Raw genomic sequence first — 18022 nt, 5'->3', positions numbered from 1 at the left:
ACACACATCTGAGTGTCAGCTGACTAGGGACACTTAGCTCAAGCTGTGCATTTGCTATGGATAATACAGGTGGACCAAAACAAAAGTATAGTTAATATAGTGCCTTTTTACCTTTGATGCTCAAGAATTAAAGAATTATTAGTATTACATGAAGTACTCTCCCTAGGTATTGTTAACTTGTTTCTGATAGAGTAACCTTTGGTGACACAGAGACCAGTACCGAAATCTGAGAGCAATACGTAGAGTCCTTTAACTGGGAGCAAGGAAAAGAGATTTATCCCCATATTTCACAAAGTATCTTTATGTCAACTTAAAATTTAAATGAGGCTTTTTAAGAAGCAGCTTGCTTGGTAAGCTGGCCCCAAGGCGGCTGCGAATACCCATAGCAGAGTGAAACACACACAGCCAGTTACTTGGGCTGATAACATCACCCCAGAACAGATCCCTGTGATTACCTGCGTGATGTAGGTTACGGGTAACCATTGCATTCAGTCTTAGAAAAAAAAAAATGGAGGGCCAGTGAGAAGGAAGAATTACTCTCACTTGTCAGGTAATGCCTAGCGCACTACAAGAAGTACAGACAGCTGTGTAACAATGAGGGGAACTATTAACTGTGCCTGCCCTGTCACCTGAGTCAGCTGCAGCCATTAACATGCGTATATAAGCCCTGGCTGCTCCGCACTGTGTGTGAGCATGGAAAGGATCCCCAGGAAAACCAAACTGTTCTGCATGGCAGGGCCTTTCTGAAGGTCTGTGGTACCTCTGTAGCTCCCCGTCTGTGACACAGCGTTGAAATACTTGAGTCTCAGCTTTGTCCTGCCATTCCTCATTTGTTCTGCGTTCCCATGTACAAATTAGCGATGCTTCTTGTGGGGAAAAGGCAATTAGGAGATCCAGCACAGATACAAAGGAAGGAAAGATGAAAATGAAGAAATAATTTTTGGAAGAAACAAACCTGGTGTGACTGGTTTTCTTAGCCTTTTGTCTTGCTGAAGGAAACTTGTTCATTAAGAATGAAAATAATTGCAGAACTTCTGTATGAAGCCACAGATTTGAAACTATTAATCATATTGTTGTAGAAATCATTGCTCCTGCAGTGATTTATTTATTTTTCTTGGCATGAAGAACAAATTGCATATTCAAGGTCGAAGTGAAACAATAAATCTAAGTAGTTTACATCGTTACAGCTAGTTCCAAGAATGTGTAGAAGAGAGATAGTGTGTAATTTTTGTTCTTTAAACAGTTCTATGTTACAACAATAATTAGCAACTATAATGTGCTATTGAATGTATTCGGGCCTTCTTCACCAATAGACCTATTCTCTGTGTGTGGATCGGTTGTTTTAACGCCTGCTTTTGTCATTAGGCTTACTGCTGAGCCTGTCAAAAAAATGTTAATGTCAACTCCAGTGTGAACCACTTATTGGTGTTTTTCTTCTTCCTAAGTTTTCCTAAGGAGAGCTCATTTAGATGTCAAGAAGGTGAATGCCTCTGAAAGGGCATAAAATTACCATTGTGCCAATAATCTTCTGTTTGAGTATCTGTATGTCTAAGCTTATTGAGGTTTAAAATACAGGGGATAAGCTGCTGTTACTTACATGTAGCTTTTCAGCGCCCTTTGACTTCCAGTTTTCACCACATAGCCTCTATGCTGCCCTGGCAGGGCTGCCACCTCCCAAAGGGCCCGTGTCATACCTGCTGCCCCCCAAACATGTCTTCTGTGCCCTGAGCATCTGAGTCCAGGGATACAGATGGCCGGAGAGAAGTGGTCGCTGCTACAGCAGCTAGCACCCCTGCTGTTCTGCGGTCTTGAGAATGTTTTTGCTACCTGAAGCCATAGCTTGCAAAGCCAGTTAGCTTAGATTAAGCATCAAGCAGGAAGCTTTCGGTTTCTTACCTGCTTAGCACCAGAGGTGACATTATCTCAGCAGTGTGCAAATCAACGCATTCATATATTGGCTTAAATACATCTAGATATATGCAAGGATTTTGGAATATAGCAAGGCACCCAAACATTTTGGCAAACTGAATCACGAGAGGTTTCCTGGTGGGTGGGACTTCTATCCCTGATTCCCACTGAGAGGATAATCAGGTCTATAGTTCATTTAGACACTTTTGGAAAATCCCATTATGTACCTGCCTCCACCTTGGGGTGCCTTAATTACCTAGAAAAACTGGCCCCACGCTCCCTCTATTTTTAGTCTTGCGGTTTATGGTCTTTTGTAGCAACACCTGCCCTGGAGACCTCACGCTGCGCCTGCAGAGCCCCGCGTCAGGTTCTGCTGGTGTTTTTAGGAGCAGGCTTTCTGTTTGTATCCTGCAGAGTTCCCAGATCAACTGAACTTTGAAAGTTTCATTGTCAAGGATATAAGCCCGGTAGCTGATAAATACTCCAAGTGGAACCGTGAGTGTTCCTGCTGTTTGTTAGCGTTTCCCTTCGTCAAGGGGAAAGTGAATTCTGGCCACTCATAAACATGCTCCAGCATTTTTAGTTACTGCAATAATAGGGGTACTGTTCTTCTGTTAACTCTTACAGGGCTTACTGGGAATATTCAGCTGCCTTGGAAAATACCCAGTGAGATTATTTATTGTTCAAGCTCTGTTTCCCTTGCTTTCCCTTACAAACAGAAAACACTCTGTTTGTAAATACGTCTTGGTGTTGGCAAGATCGGGGCAGTCAGGATTGTTTCCTGTAGGATGCAGCCTGGTAAGTCCAGGCTGCTGTGGTTGCATGGCAGAGCCCAGTGCCTCTCCCCGTGAGCGCTCGGCCAGCGGTTCCGCAGGTGCCGGGGTCCTGCTGGCCCCGCGATGCTGCTGCTTTGGCAGCACCTCAGGCTGTGGGGGACAGACATTCTGGCCTGCTGGCTGGAGTCTGGCAAGTTCACTAGGTGACATGGGGACCATAACGTGTAATGCAAACCTTGGCATCCTTCAGGAGTCAAAACTAATGTAGCTTTCTAGTATGTTCTGGGGATTATTTTTTTTTGTTAGATCTCTGGGATTCACACGACATTTAATAGCCAGTTGGTGGGATTTAAGCATATATGTAAAGTTACGTACGTGCTAACTGCTACCCTGAGGTGCTGCTGGAATCCACTTGTGAGCTCCTGTTCATACCACACTGGAGAAAACAATATTTTTTTTTATTTGATGATGAAAGCAACTCAGGGTGTGTGCTGCAGTGCAGCATGGTTCTGAAGCTCAGCTCTGAAGTAGCACCAGTCCCGCTGCATAATGCATCCTTCTGCAGGCTTTCACAAAACAGAAATGGTACATCATCCCACAAACATATCCCCTGCTTTTTTATCTTTCCTGGAACTTCAGGACATGATCCTGCCAGGCTGTGCCTGAATTCCAGGTTAAAGACTTAATGTTTAAAATTTTTTGTTTGAAAGGGACTTGTTGACTTTAGAGATGTCTGTAGGGTGGCTGTGTTAGGTTGGTTTACTGTGCAGTTGGTCAGATGAAGGGAAGCAGTAAGCTCCACTACTGTCTTCTGCATTCTCTTATTACTGCTCATTTAAGTTGTTTTCTAATGACCTGGCAAGCAGAACCTATCACTTTGCTTTAGGCTTTGGTCTAGTAGTCACGAAATCAATATTGAGTGTCTGTCTGAGACTTGGATCCGGTCCCTGCATTTGATATGCATTTTATAGAAATACTTCTTGGCCATTGTTTTACATCTTCATTTATCTTGAGTGTTGAAACTGTGAAAGGGGCTGATAAGTTGTCCTCCCTCAGTTTGCTCCCTTCCCTTCGGGGAACACAGTTAATGTCTACTTCTTGGCTTTATGGGGGGGGGGGGGGGGGGAATCCATTAATACACCAGCTCGCTTGAATTGCTGTTGTTGGAAACTGATTAAAAGCTTATTGCTGCCTCGTCTCGCAAATGGCATGCGTTCTGGTTCTCATTTGATGGGCAGCCTGTCGGCTTGTCAAATTACTCCACAGAATAATTCAATTACTGCAAGCAGCAACGCTGATACGAAGAGCTTATGTCCCTCATTGCGAGCGGTTCTGTGCTTTTCACTCTGCAGGCTGGAAACGTGATTTGTGAGTGGGCTGTGGCTTTAACGGCGGAAGGCAAAGCTGCTGCTCTGTGTTATTTCCTTTCCGCCTCCTCCCTTACCCCCTCCCCTTCCCTCCACCAGGCTATTTTTGTGGTGTACTGAGCTCCCGAACCAAAGGGAAGGGAAGGGAAAGGGGCGAGGTGAGAGGTGTCGCAGTCCTTAGTTTGCAGATTTAATAGGTATGCCCTATTCGGAAAACACAGCGTGTATGTGGGTCAGCGGTGCCTGCAGGTTTTTATTATTTATAGCCATTTCTATAAATACAGGACTTCACACAGCGGGTTCACACGGTGCTGCGCTTCTTGCAAACTGAACCATTTTTATCCTTGCTACAGTCTGGAGGTAGCAAGCGCCAACTGACAGGTTGAGATGGGGATGAAAGTAAGCGATACACGTGCGATGGTGATCCTGCCACAAGGCATGCCATTTACTGATCGGGGACAGCACTGCAGTGACTCTCTCTGAGGATGAGGTTTTCAGTGCTATTTCTGTATTTGATACTCAAGGGATTATTTCTTTTTCCCCCCTCTGCATGTGTTTCTGCACAGGCATGTGCATGAAACGTAGGTGCTTCTCTGCCTGACCGGGACTGATGACAGCTGGGTGGGTGGGAATGTGTGTAATCATGGAAGAAACTTCCTGCAGCTGCCCTGCCATGTACTTTGGGATAACAACCACTCTTTTGGTCCATCGAGAGCTCCCTAGTGCACGAGGAGGTGCTGGGTTCCTTCGGGCGGTGAGCGCTGGTGCGGACTGGGTAGGCTCCCAGGGCTGTACACCCCTATCAGTTGTTAGGAAAACATTCGCAGCTGGAATGCGTGGCATGTTCCTCTGATTCACCCGGTCTTCACCTTGCATAGCAACAAATTTAAAATACTGAAATATGCTCCTTTTATTGCTGTTAACGTTCAAAAATCTTGGTCTGGTCTGGTCAGCGAGATACTTGGAAAACATCACTACTGCATTTTGTGAATAAAGCACGTCCCTGTCCTTCCCCCTACTCCCCAAACTGTAGGATCCAGACCTTCTCCCCCACCCCCCATGTGTAGTCTGGCTTTGTTCCTTTCGCTGCCTCGTACCAAGGATATAGCAAACAACTGAGCCGTGTGCTATGTGCTCAAGGACAAAGAAAGTTTTAAATGGTCCCAGTTTATTTTATGCAGCATGGTACATTTTGGAAGGAACACTGGGATGATGTAGCAGAAGTTACTGATAGTGGGATGATACTGGTGGTGCCTGGTGTGGGAAAGCATACACTCAAATATTCTAAAATACAGAACTGTTAGAGAAAAAGGTGTGCAAGGTAAGGAGCATCATGCTGCATTTATTACTAAATGTATGTTTTCTTTTCATTCAAACTAGGAAGTAAACAAAGACTGTATCTGCAAAAGAATTCAAAAAGCTGTCCCTTTCTCAGTGAGCGTACAGGCACTGGGCAGCAGTTGGCAGGATCAGAACTTAAACATGCTCTAGGTGATAAACCCTCAGGAGAGGCGAGAAAAGTCAGTTTTTTAAATACAGCTCTACTTATCTTAGTATTTCTTCTTACTGAATTGTGGTGGTGGTGGTCAGACTCTAAGCATTTGATTAAACTGTTAAAAAATAAAGATATTTAAGGATTATTTACTGTATTAAATCCTCTTACAGTGCACTCTGTTGCCCTGTGGACAGTATAACGGCATGACTGGTAATTTTCCTTTTCTTTTCTAGTATAAAGATGCATTTATGAAGGCAAATCCAGGGTACAAGTGGTGCCCTACGACAAATAAACCTGTGAAAACACAGACCTCAACTGTTACAAACCGGAAAAAGCTATGGGCCTTTGCATCAGACTCCACAAAAGATCTACCAAGCCCGAGGAAAGCAGCAAAAAGCGAAGAGATGCCACAGCTTAATTTTGCAATGGCAGGTGAGGTTTCCATCCATGGTACTCCAGATGTAGCGTCCCCATTTCAGTTGAGGATGCGGTGTTGAAATTGAACTGTGATACCAGTTTCCTTTACTGCACATGGTACCGTAGCGCACATACCCTTCCTGTCCCAAATTAAGTTGCCAAGACTCTAGTTAAACCTTTGCATAACAACTTTCTAAAATTTTCCTTAGTGCATGACTGCTTTCAAGGGTCGAGTCCAGATGTGTGGCATCGTAACCTATACCCCATTCGGGGTCTGGATTTGATTGATTTTTAATTCCGGCTTATCTGCTGCTAGAGATTTTCATTTTCTAGTCAAAAAGGAAAATGCTGATTGTGTGCATTCTTCCTCTCTTTCATTGAGTGTTGTACTGGGTTTAGTAATTTGCTGTTTGCAAACAAAATTTTTGGGTGTCTGTGAAGTTAGAATTGTTAATATTCTTGTGGATGAAGGTACTGGTGAAGCTAACTTTTTCTATTTAAATCAAGAGAAGCGTAATTTAAATTTCACTTAAAATACGCTTTTTTGCCCATTATACCTTGGAGGAGAGAATTCTAACCTTTTAAACGTTTCTAAAATAATAATAGAAAAATCAAATCCATGAAGAAGTGTAGGTGGAGTGCCTGAACTGGTGAAGGGCAGATAATCTCTTACTGATATCCACAAATAGCAGAATTGTTGCAATCATGACCTTGAAATAGAGAGACATTAATGTTAAATACCGGCAGCTTAAGAACCTAACAGTCAAGGTAGAAAACTATTTTTCCCCACCATCTTTTTTTTTTTTCTTCTTTTTTTTTGCGGTTTAAAGTTTCTGATTTTATAAATACTGATGTATTTGAAACTTTGTCATACCCTACCTGATTTATGACAAGTTTGTGGCAGACAGGACTTTCCTGCTTAGAGAGATCATGAGCTGGAGAGTGGAAAATGGTTTTACGGAACAAGTGTAAAAGGATAAAAAGGCATGTACACCTTTTTGCTAGTAGTGTAGTGGTATGAAATTTCCTGTAATGAAATTCCTTCTGGTTATGAAGGAACTGTGAAATGTGATCAAAATAAAGTTTTTCATGCTACATAATTATGATGTATGGGAGAACAGTTCTAAAAACTGCAGTCCTTTGCATCCTGTTCAGCTTTTGCTATCAGAGGAGTAGCTTCTGTGCTCCTTAAAGGTTTATTGACTTCACATAAAGAAGCAGTAATAGGTCTTGCTCTACCTGTCTGCCATCCCGTCCTGCTCCTGCCGGGCTGCCCTAGTGCAGAGTTTGAGTAGGGAGAGATCTTGCTTCAACACCTGTCAAGAGCAGAGGACAGAGAATTTAAGAATTAATTAGAAGCCAGTCGAATCCATTGTTTATCTGCAGAGCCATTCACTTATGAAACAGGCCCTTTTGTGCTACATGTGATTTAATTTATTAATTTTTTTTAACTGCAGACTGAGTCAATGAGCATAGTAATTCATAGGGTGTCACTCCAGTCTTCATGCCAGTGAAGACCGGCTATTTCTTGAGATAACAATCACTCATAAGATGACAGCTTCTGACAGAGATGTCAGTAGCATCCAAATCATGACAGGTCTGCCGTGCCAAATGGATTACTGTTTTGTCAACTATATACCAGTTCATGCTAAATATGTTTTGGTGTGTTCTTCTCTCTTTGACATCATGTGATAGTTCAAATCAACTCTGACTCTTCTAGTGCAACCTCTTAAAATCCAGGCTGTGAACTAGCCGAGGAACTAAAATGTAGCTGAACCACCTCAGAAACACTTCACCTTTTGAAATGCCACTGACTGCCTTGCATCTTCAAGGCACGTAGCTTCCTTAGGACAGGGATTATATGATTCCAGAACCATTCCAGGAAATCTGTTTTACTTGGTGCTTGTTAATCCTGTCTTGATTGCTTTTTACTTACTACATTTCATTTTGGAAAATGTAATATATAGAGAGCAATATCTTCCTTTCTTAAGTCCCACACAGCCCATATTTCTGCTGTATTTTTGGCGTTCCAACAGTAACCACCCCGCTTTTAAGTCTTGCCTTGACCTGTCATTATGTCAAGAAGGTGAGGTGTGGCACCAGTGTTGGGCTCCTGACCTGCAGACCTGCACGCTGCTGCAGGGCACAGGGCAGAGGCAGCGACTGTCTGCAGGTGGCCGTGGCCGTTGCAGCATCCACCCTCCCCACCGCAGAGCTAAGCGAGCAGCAGCTTTGCTGTACAGATGTGCAAGATTCCCAGTACTTCCACATTTCTGCATCAGAAGAAAAGCATCTGAGCCACAAAGCTTTTTAGTGAAGCAGAGGGTGGAAAAAAGACACTTCCTAGAGTTAGGCAATATCCTGGTAGAGATGCGGTTTATTCTTTCAGGAAAGAAGCTTCATTCCGCACCTAGGTAAAAGTTGGAACTGGTACCTGCTGGCTGCTTTTCTGCTTAGTTCTTCCTCAGTTCTTTCTCTCCTCTGACTCAAAAATTGTGATGATGAGCCAGCCAGCCTGCTGAGCATCTAACCAGAGCAATGCTAACAAAGTATGTTGTTCCCAAATAGAGAATTTTAATTTTCATCGGTATTAAAGCTGTTGAGAAAGTCACAAATCGCCTCCCATTCTGTAAGTCAAACGTGCGTGTGGTTTTCTCACTTCTGTTGATTTGACTGTAAATTGCTTTAAAATAGGACTTAAAATTCTGAATTCTTCGTACCAGTAAGTTCTTAGTGCCAAAGAGGAACATTGTTGTGCTGAGAACATATGGCAGTGGCTGCATGTGTACATTTGTCTTCCCTTAGATGAAGTTATTTTGTAATTGGAAACCTTAGTGGAAGGATTTTTGGTTTTATCATGATCAGACATCTAAGCACCAGCCTTCTGCTACAGCTGCAGCATAAGTATTCAAGTTATTTAAGCACCAAATTAAACTTTCCTGTTCCACTTAGCTGTCATTTTTTTCCTGCCTCTTAATTTTTATATTTAAATAAACAGTTTTAAGTATTTGCTTACTTTGAGGAAAAAACAGTCCTGTCCTTGTCCTGTTATGATAAGCTACTTGTCTGAAGGGCAGAAAGCTGAGACCACCAAGAAGACATTTAGAAGAGGGGGAAGAATTTTAGAGCCGTAAACTGGGTGTTCTCCAGTTGGCCAAAACCGAGGAGAGGGAAGAAGACCCCCAGGTAACTGAAGTGAAGCACAAGAGCCGTCAGCGGGATGTGCTGTACTGCAGCGGGTCAGGCACAGTGGTTTCAGGAGCTGTGGAGCTGATGCCGTTGCGCAGAGCACCGCTCACCTGGCATGGTTGCCCTGCTGGTCCTTCACCTACGAGACAGATGAACGCCACCTGGAATAACGAGAGGAGAGCCACAGGGGTCGCTGGGACCGTGGGAGATGGGAGATACATCAGGGTATCTTGATTTGCTCAGGCTAGGGAAGCAAGCGGGGCAACGGCTGTAAACACAGAAGGGGGAAATACCATTCAGGGAAAGCAGTTACTGAATCGTAAAGGTGCGGGCACCGGAAAATATGGTGCTGCCTGGCCAGAGTAAATTTCGTCTGAAAACTGGAAGAAAGCTTTTAATGCTTAGAAGATTTGCATTCTGCAACAACCTTCCAGTGGGAATAAAGTAAGTAGAAAGCAACGAACCAAGCCCTTACTGCTTCATATGGAGCTCAGAAAGTTTATGATGGGCCTGGAGATCTCTTCCCGTCTCTCCTTCCTCCACATTAACCGCCTGTTCAGGCATTATCTTTCAAGATACGTGTTCACTTGTCACTTCTTAATTGCTCTCATGTCCACTTTTTTGAAGGACTGAGTGGTTTCTGATCAAGTATTTTGATGGCAAAAAGTGCTGTGCTGACAGGATCACCTCACTTACGAATTGTGCTTAGGCGCTTGCTGGCCCCTCCTGTTTTCTGTCTCCATTTCTTCAACCACTTCTTGTTCCTAGGTCCTACACTTCTGATAGTGCCTCGCCTCTTTGGAGGAACTTAATATCTTTTGTTCTTTCTTATTTAAAAGAAAATTAAAATAAAAAATAATTTAAAAACCCCAAACCACACACCTTCTAGGTGTTGATTATGGTAATGGAAAAAGGTAATTCCAGTTGAACATTGGGTTCGAAGCCAGATGCTGTTTAGGTTGTGTTCTTACAATAACGAGACACTCTTCTACCCTTGAGATAGTAGATGAGAATGGTTTATTCACATTGTTTTCCTCCACTTCTATTTATTGCTGTTTAAAGAGAGTATTGAAAAAGCTTACCCTGTGAGTGTCGGTGCGGATCTGTCTGAGGGAGAACTTTTGGCAGCATCTGCGGTATTAATTTAAACAGCACCACTGAGTATTCCCATGGACTGTACCTTGATCATCTGTAGCACTAAGTTGTTCGGAGGTTTCCAGGTATAGGTGCAGGTTTGGCCCGTGTCAGCGGAAAAGCTTAACAAATTCTTCAGCACCACTCCTGACCAATAATGGGCCAGGGGATTTCCCAGTGGGTGTTTGTGTTTTGGTTGCAGCTGTTTTGCATCTAAATTTTGCATAACAAAATGCAACCACGTGGCCAAGGGTCATTGTGTCGGTTGGCCTCCCGTTCCAGGGAATGGAGCCAGGCACATGTAATTCGTTGTTGTAGAGAGAGTTTTTGTGTAGTTTAGTGAAAGGAGATTGGAAAAAGTGAGCACGTGTTTAGTGAAACCTGAGGAAGGTTACTTGCCTTTGGTGTCTCGTCATTACTGAAGCTGATGTCTCTTTCTCTCCCATTGTGGCTGTTGTGTGGGACATTTGGTCCACAGGCTGTCTCCCTCTCGATGTGACACTTGGGCTTAAACTGGGCTCCTGCGTTGCTTCCAAGGCAACCCCCCCACCAAAGTCAGACAATTAGTCTTCATAATGATGAAGAGCAGCCACTGTTCTGAGCGGAAAAGCCACTCCATGAGTAATGCAGCGCCAGCATCCATGGCTTTCACTTCGCGTTGTCATTTTCTGAGCTCCTGAGGTGTAGGAAGGCTGGAGGCCAGAAGCTGTCAGCATCAAATACTTGGAGAAAGCACATTTCTATCTCCATTTTACTTTGCTCAATTATGTATTGTCTTGGCAGGGCAGCAAGTAGGCAGGCAAGCATTGCCTGGCCAGTGCCTGCGTGGTTCTGGCACACCGGATCAAGCGCTTCAAGCTTCAGAGCTGTCAGGCTGGCACTTTTCACCACTAAATGCAGTCCTAAATTACAGCTAAATGAAAATAGAGATTTTTGCTTCAGAGCTTGATCATGTCATTTTTTTCAGTCCTTTTACTTGTTCAGTGGCTAAGGAAGGGAACCACTCCCTCCGTCAGAGCATCCACTGAGTTATAAACGTGTGCGATATTAGAGCATCTTTGTGTATATTTATGTATGAGATCATTATAGTTGCTGTTTTAAAGATATCCATCTCTGTAGTACATAAAACCTTTGGCAGTAAAATTGTAAATCCACGCAATGGGGTGTTAAGCACACAAATCCAATTAAATCCTTCAAACAGCTTTGAAAGCCTCTCCCAGAGGGTACAGAAATGGTTATTTGTGATTCTCTTGAACTGCCTTTTACGGCAGCTTGCTTCGAGTGTCTGTGACAAGTAGTCTTCTGGGGGTTTAACGCTGCAAATGGTGGGTTCTTTAAACAAGGAAATGAGTGAACTTAAGCCTTGGTTTTACTCTTTTAACAGATCCTACGCAAATGGGAGGGCTGAGCATGCTGCTTCTGGCAGGGGAGCACGCCCTGACGGCGCAGGAGGTAAGGAACCCTCCTCTCTGCCTTACTGCAAGCCCTCTGTTAAAGGGAGCTGGGAAGGAAGAACAGTTGACCAGTGGGAAATGAAATTTAAGATGCACCTCAGGTCACCTCAGGCAGGGCTGAGGTGTGAGTCCTGCGATACGGGTCTTGTATTCCAACCATGACTGTAGACGTTGGGCCCAGTTTTTAATATCCGTTCAATATTGACTCCACTGACTGAATATTTGACCAGACAGAGCCCTTGGAGAGGAGATTGTCACAGGTAGAAGGGTTGAAATATAGCAACTGTGTTAACAAAAAGGTGGCTTGCAAGCTCCTTCAGGGAGGGTTTCAGATGCTTGTACAATGCCTCACACAACTGTGGCCTTGGCACTAATAGCAAAATAAATACCTAATAATTTCCATACACAGTCAGTGTCATCATATATGCATTCTGAAACCATGCAAGTGCTGACAGGTAAGCAGAGTATTGCAGTCTACTCCTGTTGACTAAATCTTTATGTCTAAAAACAAGTTTGTAGTTCAGTTGCCATCACAAACATTTTGTTTTTATGAAGGAGTTTATCCTGCATATCTCTAGTAGTCCAGAGACCTCTGGTCTTTCCTTAAACTGATTATTATTATTTATAATCTTTTTGGGGGCCATCTTTGAATATTGTTCAAGAGGTGACTTACATGTTGGGTAGAATAGGTGGTTGCTGCCATAAATCTCTAGCGTGGAAAGAACAGTGGAAGTGAGGAGGGTTTCTTTTTTTTTTTGGTGGCAATTGGGAGGAAAAGCAATAATTAACTATACCCCCAAAAGCAAGACGTGTAGTACATTTGAGATGGATTGCTGCTGCACTGCTAAGACTGAGCCAAGACTCCTCGATGTGTTGCGCAGCAGTCTGAGCAGGAGGAATCTTTGTGCAGATGTGGGTGCTGGCTTTCTGTGCTGCAGCGTGAAAAATAAGGAGCACTAGGGTAAGGTTGGCAGAGAAGAGAAAAGAATCTGGTTATTTCATGCCAAAATGAGAATGTCCCGTAGTTTTCAAACTTTGAAACTTTGGCTTGGAGTTTAAAAACTCTTGTTTATTATGTACTACGTTGAAATGAGAGGGAAGATAATTGTAGTCACAGATACTCCGTTCCATTAAGAAGGGTCTTCGCTGTGATTTTGTGAGTTGACCTTTCTTGATTTTACATGGGAAGTGTCACAATTCCAGGTGGCAGCAAAGGAATAAACTCTACATGCGGATTTAGAGACAAATCAAAATGGATGTTGTCTGATTGTTTTAGTATATTAATGGTTTTTTTTAATCGGGACTTTCTTTTTTTGAGCAAAAGCACCTACATAAACCCCATTTTTTCTGATAGGAGCACTTATTATGGCTTGTGATACAATATTTACTTTAGGTATAAGCCATACTTTGCTGCACTCTTTGGGGCCTGCAGTCTTCTGTTGAAACCTGGCCACCTGTTTCAAAGAAGTAAGCTGTGTAATCTGCTTTCTTCCAAAATGTAGAGCAAATAATTGTTATAAATACAGCCTGAACAAAACTAGTTGAGGGAATTGTTGGCTGTTGTTAGAAGCATGATGGGCCAGAAATTAGCCTATACTTACTATTGGGTTACTGTATATTAACTGTCCTTTGCTATCTGAGAAATGGGTAAGTGTCAGAGCACTTCCCTAGGGAACAAAACTGCACATCTTGTATTCTTGCGGAGGGTCCCCCATGTAAAATAAATCCTGCAGAACAATCTGGGTGCTTGGTATTCTGAAAGGGACTCCAATAGATGGAGCTCAGTCTTCCTAACTGTGCATCAGCAGGCACCAAGTCTCCAGCTGTGTTTCTGTGTATGGGGAAACTTCCTCTGTTTCTTTGTGTGGCAGCCCTGGTGTGTCTTCCATTTTCCTTTGCTTCCTTTGACTCAGTATTTCAGTGGGGATTCGGTACAGAGCAAGTATTTCTTAGGTTTATGTTTCCCCAAATGCAGTAAAGATCCTAAAGTTTAGAGTTGGGTAACTGAACACTTCTGGCTTCCCATCCTCGGGTGTGTGGACGGAGGAGACCTAAGATGTTCATCTTTGTGTGGCTGTGGCACAACCTGTGGTTAGATTCCATCCTGATGTGTGAAAACAGTGTCACACATGCAAACCAGCGTTTGGGAGGTTAGCAAAATGTGCTAGGAGGTGGTGTGACGGGTTCAGTAAGAAGCTCAAGAATTAATTGCAGAACAGGTAAGCTGTTTTCCTCTTCAGTGGAGGGGTGTTAGTTCTGTTGTGTTAGAGCTGGTATTGACGTGGGGAGAAGTTGGAGGTACTAAGGTGACCACTGAGGTATTGTCAGTGAAGAGGTTCAGAAGTTGCTTATCTATGGAAAGCATAGGTATTCTTTTTATATGCATTTAAGAATATAAATACATGTTGTATCTCTAAACCCCTGGCATTTCTATTAAAAAAGGACACATGCAGCGTCACTTTTTTAAAGAATGCCCTAATTGATATCCTGTAGTCCTCATTATCATTAAAACATGTGTGTGTACATGTAAGATGCATGTGCATATATATGGTTCTTAAACTGGGGGACTGCCAGACATAAGATTACTTGTCAACATGCAGTTTGACTGCTTGTGCACATGTATGATTATGGTTGTGGCCTTGTAAGCATAGGTCTTAAATACTCTTTATCTTAAAAGTGGTGCATAGGAAGGAGGGCAGCACTAGCACAGTTTGCTCAAAACTTGGAAGAAGATGAGGGAAATTATACTTAGAGGTCTGCTGATCCCATGTCAACGCATTCAGCGCCTGCTGATCTACTGTCAGGTGCATGTTAAATTGATATATAGGGACTTCTCAAGTCAGCTGTTTAACCTTCAAGCTGTCAGAAGCCCAGACATCAGGTGACAAAGTGACCTGCCAGCAGGAGGATGGGAAGAGACACAGCAGCAATATTTACAAAATTGCCTTGAGGCTTCAGTTGCCATCTCTCTATGTTGCTGGTCTTGTTCCTATTTTGTCATTTTTTTTCAATAGACTAGAGTTGTTTTTCTTACAACTGTGACTACATGGTTGATTTCCAGGCAGCGGCTGGTGGTACTGAGCAGATAGGTGAGTGATGCTACAGACCTTATTGGCAGTAAACTAAGGACTTGGATATGCAGCGAGTTTCCGCCTGGCTCTGGGGTCCTTCCGGCACTTACACAAGGCTGCAGTGTGTATATGAGCGTATTTTCTTGCACACCTGAGCAGAAACGCCGGACGGGTCTGGCCCAGCTGCTGTGGCTGTGCTGGGCAGAGCCTGGACTCGCCACAGAGAAGGGCTGATGAAGCGGGTGGGCAGCGCTCCTTGCTTGCCCGCTCGCCTCCCCGTGCGTCTCCCCTACTGGCCCGTCAGGCCCTTTGCTTGCCTTACAGCAGCACCTAGTGGCCTCTCTGTGGTTTACTGCCCAGAAACGCCGGAATGCGTCATGTAGTCCAAAACGTGGCTTTTTACCACTGTCGCCCCGTTAGCGCTGCCCGATGTGCCAGTGGGGCGCCGGAGCCTGGCATCGGCATCACTCCGTACGGAGAGTGCTGCGGCTGCCCAGCGCCTGCCCCCGCCTGCCCCGCTCCCCAGCAGGTTACGGCAACCTGCAGGGAAGGGAGGCGACGGAGCCCTTGCCCGGGCGGTTTCCTTCTCTTCGAGAGCAAAAGGTTGTCTTGCGTGTGATGCTGGCTCTGCGCAGGGTAGTGTTGCCCGGGGTGTAAACCAGAAGTGAAAAATCTGTGGGTGCAGCTGGGGGTAGGCGGGGGGGAGGAAAGAGGAGGAGAACCGAGACGTTGAGGATGTGTTGTTACGGCAGGAAGTGAGACCTATGGAATGGCTCTATGTGCATCCATTCCCTCCGGTCGTTGTTTTAGTGCTTTGATCAGGTTCAGCCCAGCAGAGGTTAGAAGTCCTGGAGACCGTAAATTTCCCACAGCTGGGAGTGTGTGTGGAGCAGCTGAGTAGAAGAAATAAGCTCAGGTCAGTGCTTCTGTCAAGCAAAGGCAACAACATGAACTTTTTAAAGATAATGGGAAAAGTATAGTTGTTCCAACCACAAAATCGCCTCTGAGTTACTGGGCACTAGTAATCTATCCTTTACACGCACAGCTGTAGGAGACTGGGCTTCACACCTTCCACGGCTTGTGGTTCCTGCACCTCCAGGTGAAGAAGCTGTGCCCGACCCCCAGCAGCGAGAAGCCTTATCGCCCGTCTCTGCGCCTGCCGGGGGAGCCAGTACCGTGCACAGCGCTTGGGGTGCGGGGGCTGAGCTGTGATAGCCCCTCTCAGGTGGGCTTCTTCGCTCCGGCACAGTGCTCCCGGGGTGGCGTGGGTCAGTGGCTCTGAGCTGGTTTGTGCCATGCCAGCTCCAGCGTGTGGCCACCCCAGTGAGCAGAGGGGCTTCACCCACCTTGTACAGTCACATCGCTTCTCCTAAGCAAAGCGGTGTCCTTTCGTACAATGCTTCGCCTGCGAACAAACTGCTTCAACAGACACCGCAAACTAAGCTACGTAAGGCAGCTGGTCAAACTACAGAAAATTTAAGTTATATGGGGAACCAAATCCCAAATTTGGTTATTCCTGGGAGAAATCCACCAGTGAAGTGGCCTGAAATAACCAAATGTGTGCTCAGGAATGCAAGCAGCATCCTTATATATTTCACAGCAGTGCAGAGGCTCAGACCTACAGAGACAGGTCACCCAAGAGCAGCAAGCTTGGTATGCATCCCTGGTACAATCCACACCACAGCTGAGGCACAGACATCTTAAACGGATCATACAGAAACGTGAGAAAAGCAGCAATAAACATTCCATCGGTGAAAACAGTTACGCAGCCCACTGAAAAAGCAAAACCCTGGCATTAAAAATACGTTCTTTATAACCCTTTGGGTTAGTATACTCCCATAGTACACTAATAAAACATCCTGCTCAGTGTTTAATAAATATAATGGAAGCATAGATCATAGGAGGCACTGTTACTGCTTGATTTTGTTGCAGGGGAGAGATGAGTTCGACTGTATACGTAAGCAAATTGCCATGTGCTATGATTCCCCTTGGCCTGTGGGTTGCTACACTTGGATTTAGTGTTTTCAGGGGAGCAGATTCCTGAAACAAAATGCCGCCGGTGCTGTTGCGGCACTTAAGCATCCCAGACCAACAGCAGCAGGAGCAGCAGTACAACCAGCATGTGCTGTAGAACCTGCTTATTCTGCGGTGCTCTGTGCTTACTGGCAACAGATGCAGTTGCTAACTAAATCTCATGTGTGTGTTCACTGATAAATGCTATTGACAGGCTTGTTGTGGTAGTAAATAAGGGAAGAACATATCTGCAGCAAAATGTTTTAAAGAACCTGAAGTTTCATGAAAAATTAAAAATAGTTAGGGAAAAAATTCCATCGTGTTACTTGTCCTAAAATCCCACAATGCCACATTCTGTTCTTCCAATTCCTATTAGCCATGTTACATAACTTATTTGATACTAACAGTACCTCATGCTTCTAAGAGTTACACATATAAACCTTTCTTACACTCAAATGTGACATTTACTGGATGTATCATATTTGATAGAATTCCTTTACAGAATGGTGCTTGACTCACACATTTCTGGCTAATAACAGTACAGCTAAGCTCTGTGTTAATTCAGACAAGGCTGTTGTTTTGGAACAGTTATTTCTTTGTATTTTGTTTTCAGTAGTTTTGACTCTTTGTTGCACTGCTTCTCATAAGCACCTCTAAATGGATGTTTAGGTACATTATTTGAGCAATTTTAGGCGTGTGGTACCCTTAACTACTTACTTTCATGCTGTTAGGTGACTGGGGATTATTTTTCTAATAGGTATTTCTGTCACTTAGCAACCCTCAGTGTCTTCAGAAATTATTTTTTTTAGCTTCCAAGTAATTTTCTTATTCAGAGTGGTAGTGCAAATTACAGATACGGCAGTGTTGATAGCATCACCAATACAAGGCAGTTATGTGTGTAGCCCAGTATCATCAGCTTAGTATTCTGTTGCATAAAACTATTTTGCAAAGTTAGGAATATCAAAAGAAAAATAAAACCGTTGATATTTTTGTGGTCTTTCTACTTAGGCAATTTTCAAATGCATTAAAATGGGTGCTAAACTGTGTTTTCATGTATAAATTTGATTTAACCTGTCCAGGACTGTGAAATGTTAGATTGCCCATCATCTCTTAAACACTGTTGCTTGTTACTGCTGCCTGGTATTTCATTTTGCTCACTGTTGTTCTTAGTTTGAAAGAAGCACCTCTGAGGTCTTAC

General features: G+C 43.9%; 1 protein-coding gene across 17 annotated transcripts in view; it reads left to right on the top strand.

The window, feature by feature from the left end:
- The window catches only part of BBX (BBX high mobility group box domain containing), a 145779-nt gene that overhangs the window by 82231 nt on the left and 45526 nt on the right, over nucleotides 1-18022 (top strand). For all 17 annotated transcript variants that reach the window (XM_037378247.1, XM_037378245.1, XM_037378249.1 and 14 more), the window contains 2 exons: nucleotides 5780-5978; nucleotides 11671-11738. In XM_037378247.1, the coding sequence (XP_037234144.1) occupies nucleotides 5780-5978; nucleotides 11671-11738 (267 nt within the window). The remainder of the gene's footprint in view (nucleotides 1-5779; nucleotides 5979-11670; nucleotides 11739-18022) is intronic.

The sequence above is a fragment of the Falco rusticolus genome, chromosome 2 (assembly GCF_015220075.1).
Source record: "Falco rusticolus isolate bFalRus1 chromosome 2, bFalRus1.pri, whole genome shotgun sequence".
Lineage (NCBI taxonomy): Eukaryota > Metazoa > Chordata > Aves > Falconiformes > Falconidae > Falco > Falco rusticolus.
Note: the sequence above shows the minus strand (reverse complement) of the source record. Positions and strands in the feature narration are given on the sequence as shown.